The sequence below is a fragment of the Paroedura picta genome, chromosome 4 (assembly GCF_049243985.1).
Source record: "Paroedura picta isolate Pp20150507F chromosome 4, Ppicta_v3.0, whole genome shotgun sequence".
In the NCBI taxonomy this organism is placed as follows: domain Eukaryota; kingdom Metazoa; phylum Chordata; class Lepidosauria; order Squamata; family Gekkonidae; genus Paroedura; species Paroedura picta.
In genome coordinates, this window is record NC_135372.1 from 96795021 (window position 1) to 96810532 (window position 15512).

Consider the following 15512-nt stretch of genomic DNA (forward strand, 5'->3'; position numbering starts at 1 on the left):
TCCTAATTAAAACAAGGTGCTGTTACTTCCAAAAAAAAAAAGAATAATCTGGGAAGACTAGGGAATATTCTGGCCAGGTTGTGTTATAATGGTCTTGGGTGTACCTCTGCCCATAGAGGGTTGGGTGTGTTTCTTCAGTGGAGGAGGACAAAATAATGAAGTAAGTGTTCCTGTATGTTTTGTAGCAGACCACTGAACTTAATAGTGCCCACTTTATATTATGTGTGCTGGATTGCTGCCGGTTTGGGGGAGAAGAGCATAATTTTGAAGTTCAGAAATAGTTGAAGCTCCATTTCAAAGTGTGATTAGTTCATATATGGCATAACATCTGTGCTATAAAGTAGTTCAAAGAAACTTTCCCAGAAATAGTCTATTCTAGGAACAAATTTGCTAGCTGAAAAGGAACTAAAAAGTGCTGTTCTACTGCTAATTAGTAATATTCTTTATGTTAAAATGGCTAAATGTTCATATTAAAATGGTCTTTGATTGTATTGTTTGCGACTCTTTCTGAAATTTGGACTCTACTTATCGCACTTGCAAGTGCAGCTGTGAGCATTCAGTTTATTCTGGCTGAAAATGTTTTAAGTTTTACAAAATTGTTTATCAGTCTATAGTGCTCTAGGAGGGACCATATGAAAATGATTGACTTGTGGTCTTTGATTAGCATGAGGTGAAATGTAGCAAAATATTAATGAAAAGTAACAAACCATAAAAGATTCAGTTTTTATTTGCATGTTATCCTTAAAACTGTACACAGTACGCTTATATTGACCGCTAGTATGGCCAGCATAATTAATGGCTTTCATTGGAATGAAACATTATATTCTGTCATTCCTCTCCTTCAGAGTCACCCACTGCTTTGCTGCTGTATCTCGCCCATTTCATCATCACGTTTTCTTTTCCTCTCCTTTTTGTAGAATGCTCTTGAGATCAAAGAACTCAAAAAGTACGGCCCCTTTGACCCCTATATCAATGCCAAGGTGTGTACTTCGTTGCCAGGATTTTACATCATCCTTCCAAACTATGTTTTGTTCATTCAGTTGGCTGATAATGCCTGTTCAGGGGTGGGAGGATGAGGTCTGTAAAATGAAGTCATTTCATGATAGAATTTGTTTTAATCACCTTTGAAGACTGCTTGGTGGAATTCTATATGGTAATTTAGTGGGTTCCTCCATTCCTTTGACTTGCTATATTTAATATACTGGTCAGTTCTCATGGGATGCGGGATTTCATATTGTTTAGATATTGTTTCACAACAATTACTAGAGAAATAATATCACTTTGCTTAGCTAAACAAGGTGCATATTAGATGAAGAGCTTCCCTTAGCTGACTGCAGTGATAGAATACAATCTAAAGTTTATGTAGTAAAAAACACTTTTCTAAGCCATTTGAATGAGATGAAATCAGTTTGCTGGAGGTGGCATTGTAATCTAAAATATCTTGTTAGCTGGGCAAAGACAGCAGTGTCTTGCTGCGTGTATCTACATATATTGTATGTGTGTTTGTGTGTAAGTTCCTAGTCTCTTGTGTTTTGACATTAAATCATTGCTTTGCCTTAGTCTTGCCTGTGTTATTGCTTTGTTTCTTACAATTCTCTCATGATAAATAGTGATTCATCAGAGTTCATTGTTTGCTGAAGGGGAGGTCAAAGGTCACTGCATTGTATAGTAGTATATTTGAAACACTATTCTTAATCAGATCATTGTTGCAGTCAAGTACACAAGTAGTTATATGTAAAAGTATAAGTTTTTAAAAATACTTCAGCTAGTATTTTGACCCTACTCAAATATTTGAGAAAATCTTACTAAAGTCTTATTGTTTGACCTGTGTGAATTTAAACAGTTGCACAAAATCTAGTATAGAAATTAATTAGAAGGAAGTTAATTTGAATCAAAGCCTGTCTCTGTTGCAGGAAATACACAATGGTATAGCATTTTAATATAACCCTACCTTTTATGAGAATTGTAAGGACTGAGACCAGGGATAAAACTATCATGAAACTGGTTCTAAAGAGATTTAAAGCTGTTGTCCAGACTAGCCTGATCTCATCAGATCTTGGAAGTTAAGCATGGTTGAGCTTATCTGGTATTTGGATTGGAGACTTCCAAGGAATTCCAGTGTTGTGATGTGGAGGCAGGCAATGGCAAACCTTGCTTGAACATCTCTTGCCTTGAAAACCCCAGAGGGTTGCCATAAGTCAGCAGTGACTTGACAGCACTTTCCACTACCAAAGCTCTTATATTTCTCTCAAACAGCCTCCTGTACCATATGTCAAACTGCTTCAAAAGCAGTTCATAATGTCCTCCTCTTCTACTCAAGAGTTAAAATTGGGCTAATAGTACAACCTCACTCATTAGCATAAATTACTCTTTGGATCCTGATTATAGTGCCCAGATTTTTCCAGAATCAAAGGATAGTAATTATTGGACAAAATATAAGAAGGAAATGATGTTGAGAGACACAAATGATTATACTTTGCCATTAAAATGTTAATACCTGACAGATTGTTCGTTATAATGACTGACCTCAGATGTACAAAGGCAAATTTTAATGTAATGACCCTGCTCTAACTACAGTTAATTCTAGACTAACTTAGTTCACTATGACTTTTGCTCTCTCCTACACTTCCTACTTGAGATAAGGGGCTTAATGTATTATCAAACTTGGCCATGGGCAGACAAGAGTTCTGGTGCAGAATATCAAGAATTGTTTCCATCAGTTGCCAGCTACGTGCCTCTAGAAAGTTCACCAGTTGTTTATCATGTTCTTATGTTCAGAGTCATATAAGAAATAAACAAATCAAAATATTACCTGAGGGCATGTAGGTTCCGTTTGGCTGCTGTGGCTAAAAGCAGTCAGGCCTATCCTCTGTGAATTTGTCTGTCTTCTCCAACCATCTAAACTAGTTGTGATCATTAAATGTTTAACTAGTGAGGTTTCATAAATTACTTATGTTCTGCGTAACTATACTGAAGTCAGTCTTCAATTTGCTGTTAGTTAGGTCAAATACCTCAAATTTTGGTATTATGAGTAAGCATTTATTTGTATCCAGAAATGTTTTTGTGTGCAGCATTTCCACACATTCTTGTTTGGCTAAATACAGTGGGACAAATTTTCAGAAAGAGAAGATTGAATGACAAATAAATTCCAATCAAGGGTAGTATTGGTGGCAGGTTTCTTTAATTCATTTAAGGTTTTCTCAGTTCTTTTATGGAAGGTAATTGTAAGCTGCTTGGAGACTCCTTCAGGTAGTGAGAAGCAGGGTATAAAAACCAACTCTCCTATATATCAGAGACATTCTCCAATACTGACTTTGTGGCTTGTGGAGAGCCGCATTTACATTTACCATCCACCAAAAGAGCCATCCACTTTAGAAAGGCTTTCAGCTTGCTCATTCCTCTGAAAGCAGCTGTTTCTAAGTGTGAATCACTTGCCAACCATGAGCCCCACCAGATAACAGCCTTGCCCCCTATTCTGGAACATGAATCAGATGCCACATTGGGAAACATGCTCAGAAGAGCCAAAGGTGGCATGTTGATGAACCACCTGTGGTTCCAAAGCTGCTGTTACTGCTCTAAACCAAAAAATGTCTTACACTTTAGGCTTGACATAACTTGAAACTGCATGCACTAATGTGCTGTATATGCAGGGGGCATTTCAGTTATAATTAAATTCTCTTTTAATAGCTTTCCTTTAAAATTCATAATAAAATCAGAGTCCAGTGGCACCTTTAACAAAGATTTATTCAGGGCGTGAGCTTTCGAGTGCAAGCATAGATTTTGTCATAGATTACTATAAAATAAATTCATCAAAATTTCCCTCTAAGTATCCTGTGGCTGCAGATGTGTAGCAAATTGTGGAAGTCCATATCTAGAAAATTAACTCATTTTGTAAGGCCTGAGCAATTTAACAAAAGAATATTTTGAAGGTAATTAATTCATAGGGTCGCCATACGTTTGGAGCTGCTTAATGGCACTTTATGCATTCAGGAAGTTAATGTTTTTGGTTTTTATTAAAGTTAGGCACTCCCAGATTTTGTTTTGTAAGTGCAACTAATTATTTATGTCTCAAACAGAAAGTGAATTCAAAATATATTTTCTCTATGGAGAGTTCTTGTTTTAACTCGTTTTATGTACATGTTGCTTGATCCTGAATGTGTTAAAATTGTTAGTGAAGATCCCTTAAAATTGAAACTTGCATATTTTTGATACATTCAATCTAGTCATTAAAAAAAAACATGCATTGAGGAATCTTTTCTTCCCATCATACTCTGAACTTTTCCTTCATATGCCAAGTATGCTTGGACACTGAGTACCCTGAAAATAATGCTTGTTACATCTTTGTTGAAGGTAATATTGGAAAGAGATGGGCAAGACCTGTGGCTCAGTGTCAGAACATCTGCTTCGTATATGGTAGATCTCAGGTTCAGTTCCTGGTATCCTCAGTTTAAAAAGAATCAGGTAGCAGGTGATGAGAGACCTGTGCCTGAGACTCTGGAGAGCTGCTGCCATTCAAAGTAGATAATATGGACATTGATGGACCAAGCATAAGGCAGCTTCATGTGTTAAACTTTTATCACTATAAACATTCGTTTAGATGCTCCAAGACTGACTTTCACAATATTGGATGGTCTTATTAGGTTCTATGGAGGCCGAACATTTCAGTGTATTTAACAGAACCATAGAGGTTTCATTGGGAATTTATGTTCTGTGTTCATAGGTGCTGTAGTGATACCTAGAGAATCCTGAGCTAGATATGCACATGGCAGCTAAATGCATAATAATCTTCTCAATCAGGCAAACCTACAGGTGAAATTTCTTGTAGTGTTCCTCTGAACTCTGGGTAGATAGGGAGGAATCTGAATTGTCCTGGACAAGCGTTTCTCTAACCATAAGTGCTGATTGATGCACAAGAATTGTGTTAATGCCTTAAATTTTTTTGACTGTCAACCCCAGCTGTATGGCCCAATAACATGCCAGCCTGCAAGGGCTGCTGGGCTCTATTGCTGAAATAGTGGCTTCTCTGGACTACCCACTTCCATCTCCAGTACCTAATAGTATGCCTACATCTACCAGCTAATTCCTGCAGGAAATTTATGACTTCTGGTTACTCAAAGAGCTGCCTTTCAGTATCATTAACTCTTTCATTGACATATTCCTTGGCCTGACTGCAGTGCTCAGCCACCTCCTGCTGTAATGCAGCACATTGAAATCAGGGGCTTTTGACCCCTGCACATCCTCATTCTTTGTCTCATCACCCCAACCACTGATGTTATACTTGTCCTTCAAAGTCCTATGGATCCACTCTCCACTTCAGCTATCTCAACTTTTTTACTGTTGAGAAACCCCAGAAGTGATGTGATTGTGTAGAATGTGGTTGGGAAGCATAGCTGTGTACATGCTCACCAGGGGTCCCTCCCCTTCCCACCCCCTCCAGGCCCATCATTGGGCATTTTGGGAGGAGGTGGGTGGGTTGACATGACCATATGTGGCCATATCACTCAATAAATGTTTAATGTTCTAAAATTATTTTTAAAATTAATTATTTTAAAAATTAATAATCCCATCCGTTCGAGAAAACCCTTTCAGGTTGATCAAGGTTTCACAAAACCCTGGTTGGAAAAGTCTGTTCTAAGTGATCATACTTTCAGCTATCCATTGCTTTTCCTTATTCTCTTCTTTAGTTTCCTATACTTTGATTATTCGTTACTTCCCTTGGGGGGGGGAACTATTAATTTTTCAGAAGGAGAGGAAGAACCCTGCTGTCTTCCACCTCAGTGATGAGAAGTAAAGCTGTGGCCTCAAGGAAGGCAGCAAACATCTGGCACTCTTTACCTGTGATAATCTACTTTAGCCCTAAACAAGGACTGTCAGCCTGAAGAAGCTGAGTAGAAAGAGAGGTTTGGGGAAGAGACCTTCAGTGGCTCAGTCAAACTGTTCCATTCCTTTGATGGCAGTTTTTCTGCTGCTGTGGAGAATGATTGTGCAGAGGTCAGAGGGCATCAATTTGAGGAGGAAGGCTATGATCTCTAAGAAGAGAATAATATTGGGTGATGGACCAATATTCTCTTGTATTAAGAGGGGAGATAGGTTTCTGATATCGGGAGAATCAATCATTAGGACTATAGAGAGTGGGGTCTGTAATGAGTACTTTGACCACATGGTGACTTGCCTGGCTGGTGCAAAGGTTGCATATATCACATGATATCTAGGTAGGTTAGTAGAAGTGCTGAGGATAAGTAAGCAGTCATGGTGCATGTTGGCATCAATGACATTAGAAAATGTAGTCATGTAGTTGTGGAGGAAAATTGAAGTACTGGCCTTTATGCCTAGTAACTTAAAAGGTAGCATTCTCAGAAGTGCTGTCAGTTCCATGTGGAGGGCCAGGTAGACAGACACCGATGAGGGGTCTCAATACATGGATGAGAAAATGATACCAAGAGGAAGGGTTTAGATTCATTAGGCACTCTTGAACTTTCTGGGACAAGCCAAACCTATACAAAAGAACCAGGCTTCACTTGAACCAAAAGGGAACCCAGTTTCTGATGATCTAATACCAAAAAGGTGTCAGAGCAGCTTTTAAACTAATCCTGGGAGAAAGCCAGCAGGATCCAAAGGGACGATTGCCCAAACAGGGTAATATTAATAGGAGCATAATTGAACTTGTGAATGAGGGCACATTGATGACTGAGGGCCACTTGTGGTCACTAAGGGGCTGAGGGAGGCAAGGGCTACTGTAGAGGGAAACACATTAGAGGTGTCTATATGACAATGTTAGAGCCTCTTGTGGCGCAGAGTGGTAAGGCAGCCGTCTGAAAGCTTTGCCCATGAGGCTGGGAGTTCAATCCCAGCAGCCGGCTCAAGGTTGACTCAGCCTTCCATCCTTCCGAGGTCGGTAAAATGAGTACCCAGCTTGCTGGGGGGTAAACGGTCATGACTGGGGAAGGCACTGGCAAACCACCCCATATTGAGTCTGCCATGAAAACGCTAGAGGGTGTCACCCCAAGGGTCGGACATGACTCGGTGCTTGCACAGGGGAAACCTTTACCTTTTACCTTTTATATGACAATGTTAGAAATCTCTGAGCCAAGATGGAGGAATGGGAGTGCTTGGTGTTCAATGACAATTTAGATATTGTCCATCTCAGAAACATGGTGGAATGGGAAAAATTTCTGGCATACAATTATTTCTGGGTACAAGCTCTATAGACAAAACAGGGAAAGAAGGGATGATTTTGGTGTTGTACATCAAAGAGGGCATAGAACCAAATAAGTTAGAAAACATGAGAGGGATAAACTCCCCAATGGAGTTGGAAATACCGGACCCTAAAGTTTAGTTAAAAATGTGGATGTACTGTCACCAACCTGATCAAATACTTGAGACTGACCTTAAGATGCAGAAGGAAGTAAGGGAGGTGACTATAACAATGTTATAATACTGTGACACTTCAGCTACCCTCATATTGATTGGATAAATATATGCTCAAGTCACTCTATAGCAATGAATTTCCTAAACATCATAAATGATTGTGTACTGGAACAGTTGGTCACATAGCCATCCAGAGGTGTAGTGGCTTTGGACTCAGTTCTGAGCTGGTCTCAAGACCTTGTGATAACCGTAGAAGTTAAAAGGCCAGTTGTGAACAATGACCAGATTGCTATTAAGTTTAGCATTCAGATCAATGGAAAGTTAGCTCTAAAGTCCAAACCTTTAAAAAAGTAGGGGAATAGAGAAAAGTAAGCTTAAGAGGAAACACAAGAGAATCAAATTCCTAATGGATGCTTGGAAACTATTTAAAACCACACTAATTAAAGCCCAAATAGAATGCATTTCATGGGTGAGGAAAGGCATGGCCAAAAGTAGAAGATAACAAAAGAAGTAGGAATATACATGTAGAAGGCTCGTATAAAGGCAGAATTATACTGTGTAAAGTACAATAATGATTAAGAACAAACGATCGTTGACTTACTTTACCATAAAGAGTAAAAACAAACTATTATCTTATCCAGCAAAGGCTCTTATGTTCTTCTTAACAATAAACATAGCAGAATAATAACAGGTATCTTGCAAAAGAGATAATCTGATAATGAAGGGGAGTGGATGCCATGTCTGGTCTAGGTATGGGGAAAGGCTCTTTATAAATCCCTACATATTTCACAGTGGGTCAAATAGCTGCCTAATTCGGCTAGTACTACAAGTAGCAGAAATTGGTTGCCTTATTAAGTTTTGGAGCCAGTCAAGTGCCTTGGCAGCCATTTGAATCTCCGATTTGCTTTATATCTGTAAATGAATTTCTGAAGAAGGCTATAGCTGAAAAACTGCTTGAACCTGTGGGTTTTTAACAAATTGTTAAAATTTGTGTATTTTCTAGGCATTGTTGGTTTGGCAGAAATAATTATATTTGTATTATTTTAAGTATTTGTTGTTGTTGTTATGTGGGAAGTCGTGTCCGACCCATCGCGACCCCATGGACAATGATCCTCCAGGCCTTCCTGTCCTCTACCATTCCCCGGAGTCCATTTAAGTTTGCACCTACTGCTTCAGTGACTCCATCCAGCCACCTCATTCTCTGTCGTCCCCTTCTTCTTTTGCCCTCGATCGCTCCCAGCATTAGTCTCTTCTCCAGGGAGTCCTTCCTTCTCATGAGGTGGCCAAAGTATTTGAGTTTCATCTTCAGGATCTGGCCTTCTAAAGAGCAGGCAGGGCTGATCTCCTCGAGGACTGACCGGTTTGTTCGCCTTGTAGTCCAAGGGACTCGCAAGAGTCTTCTCCAGCACCAGAGTTCAAAAGCCTCAATTCTTTGACGCTCGGCCTTCCTTATGGTCCAACTTTCGCAGCCATACATTGCAACTGGGAAGACCATAGCCTTGACTAAACGCACTTTTGTTGGCAGGGTGATGTCTCTACTTTTTAGGATGCTGTCTAGATTTGCCATAGCTTTCCTCCCCAGGAGCAAGCGTCTTTTAATTTCTTTGCTGCAGTCCCCATCTGCAGTGATCTTGGAGCCCAGGAAAATAAAATCTGTCACTATCTCCATTTCTTCCCCATCTATTTGCCAGGAATTGAGAGGGCCGGATGCCATGATCTTTGTTTTCTTGATGTTGAGTTTCAAGCCAACTTTTGCACTCTCCTCCTTCACCCGCATCAACAGGCTCTTTAGTTCCTCTTCACTTTCTGCCATTAGAGTGGTATCATCTGCGTATCTGAGGTTGTTGATATTTCTCCCTGCAATCTTGATCCCAATTTGTGACTCCTCTAATCCCGCATTTCTCATGATGTGCTCTGCATACAAGTTAAATAGGCAAGGCGACAGTATACAGCCTTGCCGAACTCCTTTCTCAATTTTGAACCAGTCAGTGATTCCATGTTCAGTTCTCACTGTTGCTTCTTGACCTGCATATAAATTTCTCAAGAGACAAATAAGATGCTCTGGTATTCCCATCTCTTTAAGAACTTGCCACAATTTGTTGTGCTCCACACAATCAAAGGCTTTAGCATAGTCAATGAAGCAGAAGTAGACGTTCTTCTGGTACTCCCTAGCTTTCTCCATGATCCAGCGTATGTTGGCAATTTGATCTCTAGTTCCTCTGCCTCTTCGAAATCCTGCCTGTACTTCTGGAAGTTCTCGGTCCACATATTGCTGGAGCCTAGCTTGTAGGATTTTGAGCATAACTTTGCTAGCATGAGAAATTAGTGCAATGGTGCGGTAGTTTGAACATTCTTTGGCATTGCCCTTCTTTGGGATTGGAATGTAAACTGACCTTTTCCAATCCTGTGGCCATTGTTGAGTTTTCCAAATTTGCTGGCATATTGAGTGTAGCACTTTTACTGCATCATCCTTTAAGATTTTGAATAGTTCAACTGGAATGCTGTCACCACCACTAGCTTTATTATTGCTCAGACTTCCTAAGGCCCATTTGACTTCACATTCCAGGATGTCTGGCTCCAAGTCAGTAACTACCCCACTGTGGTCATCAGGGATGTTAAGCTCGCTCTTGTATAGTTGTTCTGTATAATTTTGCCACCTTTGTTTAATCTCTTCTGCTTCTGTGAGGTCCCTACCATTTTGGTCCCTTATCATACCCAACTTTGCATGAAACGTTCTCTTCATATCTCCAATTTTCTTGAAAAGATCTCTGGTCCTCCCCATTCTATTGTTTTCTTCTATTTGTTTGCACTGTTCGTTTAAGAAGGCATTCTTATCTCTTCTAGCTTTTCTCTGGAATTCTGCATTCAGTTGGGTGTATCTTTCTCTTTCTCCCTTGCCTTTCACTTCCCTTCTCTCCTTAGCTATTTGTAAAGCTTCCTCAGACAGCCATTTTGATTTCTTGCATTTCTTTTTCTTTGGGATGGTTTTAGTTGCTACCTCTTGTACAATGTTGCGAACCTCCGTCCATAGTTCTTCAGGCACTCTGTCTATCAGATCTAATTCCTTAAATCTATTTGTCACCTCTACTGTGTATTCGTTGGGGATATGATTTAGTTCATACCTGAGTGGCCTAGTGCTTTTCCCTACTTTCTTCAATTTAAGCCTAAATTTTGCAACAAGAAGCTCATGATCTGAACCACAATCAGCTCCTGGTCTTGTTTTTATTGACTGGATAGAACTTTTCCATCTTTGGCTGCAGAGCACATAGTCAATCTGATTTCTGTGTTGACCGTCTGGTGATGTCCATGTGTAGAGTCGTCTCTTGGGTTGTTGGAAAAGAGTGTTTGCTATGACCATTGTATTCTCTTGACAAAATTCTACCAGCCTGTGCCCTGCTTCATTTTGTACTCCAAGGCCAAACTTGCCTGTTATCCCAGTTATCTTTTGGTTTCCTACTTTAGCATTCCAATCCCCCATGATGATAAGCACATCATTTTTGGGCGTTGCTTCTAGAAGGTGTTGTAGGGCTTCATAGAACTGATCAACTTCATCCTCTTCAGCAGCAGTGGTTGGGGCATAGACCTGGATCACTGTGATGTTGAATGGTTTGCCTTGGATTCGAACTGAGATCATTCTTTCATTTTGGGGATTGTATCCCAAGACTGCTTTTCCTACTCTCTTATTGATTATGAAGGCTACTCCATTTCTTCTGCGAGATTCTTGTCCACAGTAGTATACCTGATGGTCATCTGAATTAAATTCACCCATTCCTGTCCATTTTAGTTCACTTATTCCTAAAATGTCGATGTTCAGTCTTGTCATTTCTTGTTTGACCACGTCCAGCTTGCCTTGATTCATGGATCTGACGTTCCAGGTTCCTATGGAATAAAAATCTTTACAGCATCGGACTGTCTTTTCGCCACCAGTTACTTCCACAACTGAGCGTCCTTTCGGCTTTGGCCCAGTCGCTTCATTCATTATTTTAAGTATGGTTGCTGGGAAAATGTGTGTTTGTTTATTTATTGGGTTATTTATTCATTTGTTTAATTATTTATTCATTTGTTTATTCATTTACATTTATATACCGCCCTTCCCGAAGGCTCAGGGTGGTTTACATAGAACGGAGAACTACACAAGAAACCATACATATAAATAACTATAACATTAATATTAAAGGTAAAGGTAAAGGTATCCCCTGTGCAAGCACCGAGTCATGTCTGACCCTTGGGGTGACACCCTCTAGCGTTTTCATGGCAGACTCAATACGGGGTGGTTTGCCAGTGCCTTCCCCAGTCAACATTAATATTACTAACTGATAATAATAGGGTAACAGTACAACATTAAACAGTAATAATACAAACAGGCCCAGGAGCAGAATGCCTTGATGGTTTTTTGGGGGGAGGGGGCAGGGGCCCTTATTTATTTTATTTTTCCATTTCTATACCGCCGCTTGCCGTAACCTTGCGGCGGTTTACACATAGAATTCTAAAACAATACAACCCCAATAAAATTCCAATTAAAATAACAATCACAGTGGCGACCATAATCTCGAGTAATTCCTCCTTGTTCAGGGTGGGGCACTAGATCTAATCTAATGTAATGAGAGCCAGGCCAAGATGAATTTGGGAACCTGCAGATGTTGTTGGTTGTGTCTGGTCTCAACCAAATGCCTGACGGAAGAGCTCCCTTTTACAGGCCCTACGGAACTGATTTAGCTCCGTTAGGGCCCTGATCTCATCAGGACGCTCATTCCACCAGGTGGGGGGCCAGGACAGAGAAGTCTCTGGCCCTGCTATAGACTCTTCATTTTGTCATGGCTTATCAGTACATGTTTACATAGTAATTGTAGTGCTATTGTATTTTTGTTAATTAAAAGCTGAGATTTCTTTTTTAAATTCGGGTGTCATTGTCCCCCATCACTCCCAGATGGGACTATCTCGTTGCAGAGAAACAAGCTCAGGGTTCCCATTGATTTGTCATTGTCATGAGTTAAAATTTCCATGAAAATAAAATGTTCCTTATGTTCATTGTTGTGGCATGTCTGTATCTTATTTTGAAGGGATGTTTAAACATTACCATAGCGATCAGAGAGCGTTAGGGCAGTGGTGGAGAGTAGAGGAGTAAACTACCCCCCCCCCACCAGGCCTCAGTAAAATTGTCAAGCGTTGATGGTTCCCGGGAATAAAAAGGTTGGGGACCACTGAGCTATATAATTAATATAGAAGTTAAACAGAAGTGGGGCTAATATGCATCACTGCTTAACTACTTCACTTGTACTAACTTGGTTTGAGAGATGACCTTGGGTACTGCATTTGAGCTAACATTAGTATTTTCGTGTAGTACTTTTATCAGAAGTAATTGCGTATCTATATCTGTCCTACTCAGTTTGTCCCATTTTATGTCCCTCGAAATGAAGTCAAGCACAGATTTAAAATCCACTAAGATGACATACAGAGAAGTCACTCCATTTGTAGAATATTTTGCTACTAGCTTCAAAGCCCGTTCCTAAGAACGGGCCTTGAAAGGGCCCCTTCCCCTGACCCCTGGCCCCTGGCCAGGAAGCTTAAGGTGGTTTTGGGCGGCAGCTCACAGCCAGATCAAGCAGGGCAGGCAGGGGCTGGGCAGCTCAGTAGCAGGGCCGGGAAAGTGCTCGTTAGCAAGCCTTCCACCACAACCCTTTGGCCAGGGCCCTCTCCCCTTACCTGCTGCTGGCTCCAGGCACTGAAGCGTCTGAGAGCAAAGAGGCTAGAGTCCAGGGACAGAGGGCGGGAGCCGCAGGGGCAGGGCCAAACAGCGAAAAGCTGGCTGCACCCTAATTGGCCCTATTCCAACTTGGACAGCCGGACACGTCCCACCCCCTAGGCTGTTTCAGAAATATACAGAGGAACAACAATGGATAAGGATTAGGTGCTAAAGAATTATATAGAGGTCCAATGCTGAGTGCCCCTTTCTAAACCCTCTTTGTTCCTCGGCTAAGATGTTTTCATGCTCTAACTAATCAATCCCTAAATTTCCAACACAGATGTTTTGCATAAAGCTTACTTATAGTGCTGAGCAAGTTTATAGGTTTGTAATTTGGCGGGTCATTTCTATCCCCTTTTTTGAAGATTGGGACAACTACATCACTTCTCAGCCTTTCAGAAATCTGCCTGATTGATATATTACATTGAACAAGTTAGATGGTCGAGGAACCTACCAATCAATATTCTTGTGAATTAAATCTGGTGGTACAATCCAAATTCTTAGGATCGGTTTTTCAAACTCCCAAGAGTATCTCAAATGCAGTATTAGAACTGAGTCAGGGGTGGTCAGTGTACAGACCAGAATTTGGATTGTAACTAATGTTTTGGCTAAAGTTGATGTTCTGTGTGAAGGGACTAGCAGCTTCAATTCTAGAGGACTCTTTTATCGCACCTTGACAATCTGCTTTAATTTAAAAAACTGGGCTACTGTGGCCTCACCATCCCAAGCTGTTTGGCATTGAGTTACAATAAGGCCAAGGAATATATCAAGGAATGAATCATTGATACCGAAAGGCAACATGACCTTAGTACAATCAAGGATCCCCGCTTTGGAAAGGATCTATTTAATAACATCATGGCGTCATAACTCTACAACATCACTAATCCAGAGTATAGAATGCAAATTATATAGTCACATATGAGTTGGTCCCTTAATCTGAAATCTAACAGACTGTCCCCGCACGCTGAAGAAGCAATGCCTCAAACTCATTTTGTCTGGCACCCATAGAGATCTTACAACCAAGATTGCTAAATTTGCATGGCTAACTAGTATAATACTACATAGGGGGTTAATACTACATAGTGTCCTTTGTCTACTTTTTCTGCTTATCTTTAGAAAATTTAAAAAACTGGGAGACTGTAATTTACTCTTTTAAAAGATTTCAGAATTTTAATATGGAGGATTGACCTGATTTTAATCCTGTAATTTACTCTTTTAAAAGATTTCAGAATTTTAATATGGAGGATTGACCTGATTTTAATCCTTTTGTTTTTGTTTTTGTTTTTTGTATCTATTGGTCAATGACTCTGATATTGTCTCGTAACAGCAACAGTCTAGTAACAGTAATTGCATTGGTGATATTAGATCTGATCATGTTATCTTTATAGAAATAGATAATGATTAGATGTGTAAGTATAATTTCTTTTGTATATCGGAAACTTGCAAATATCCCATGTTTTTTGAGAGCTTCACTTAAAACTGTGTTTGGCTTTTGTGTTTGATTCAAGCTTGTATTTTCTGTGCTCAAAAGACAGAGAATTTACTAGCTTTTTGGTTGTCAAGGGGGAAAAAACTGCTTCTCAACAGTACTACAAATTTGGGTCCTCAGAAGGTACTTTGCATCTCTTCCAACACTGGAGAAGGAGAGATTATGTGCTGTATATATAACTGAATTAAGTCTTTCAAGACATAGAGCCTCTGTTGGTCACAAAGGGCATAGCTGTCATAGCTTCCAGGTGGAGCTGATGTATTCAGGCTCTTTCTGAGAAACTCTTCTTTCCCTAAGCTTTTGGACTGGAGACTGAGTACATATATTAATTTGCTTCAACCATGGTGATGCAGCACACATCATTGCAAATATGCTGGATATTCATGCTAAGGCACTGTAGATCTTATTCTGGTTTTTGAATATGAATGTTAGTTAAATACACTCAAATGAAAAGCTTTTCTCAGTCTTTCAGGAAGAAGATGAACAGAACAGCTGTTTAGTTTGTCAAACCACTGAGAAGCATTCCATGGCAGCCTTTTCTTTGCCTTTCTTTAATCTTCCATGGGTTATAGAAATCTCTTATCTTGGGCTTTCAGGCGAGATTGATAATATAAAAAAAAGTGTCTATAAAATATTTGGGTGGTAAGATTTAATCTGTGATCATGAAATACAGCTTTAACTGATTTGTGAAGGCCTTTAATTAAAAGGGCTGCAAGTTAGCTTCATGTGTTAGTTTTGAGTCCATATTGGTTAGTGTATTCAAAAATTATACATAACTAGTAAAAAAAGCCCATTTTATTTCTTAATAAAATGGGCGCTAGACTGACCTTGTGGCGGCTCCACGGGATGAGGCGTCCGCAGCATGCAGGAGAAGGCTGCAGGGCCCCAGCCCCGCGGCGGCAGCCATCTTTC

At 40.1% G+C, this 15512-nt stretch overlaps 1 protein-coding gene across 12 annotated transcripts in view; it reads left to right on the forward strand.

Moving 5' to 3' along the window:
- ANKS1A (ankyrin repeat and sterile alpha motif domain containing 1A) overlaps positions 1 to 15512 on the forward strand; it is a 140784-nt gene that overhangs the window by 34607 nt on the left and 90665 nt on the right. For 9 of the 12 annotated variants that reach the window (XM_077334442.1, XM_077334444.1, XM_077334447.1 and 6 more), the window contains one exon: positions 918 to 980. The exons of the other annotated variants lie outside the window; for them this stretch is intronic. In XM_077334442.1, coding sequence (XP_077190557.1) covers positions 918 to 980 — 63 coding nt within the window. The remainder of the gene's footprint in view (positions 1 to 917; positions 981 to 15512) is intronic. 12 annotated transcript variants of the gene reach the window in all.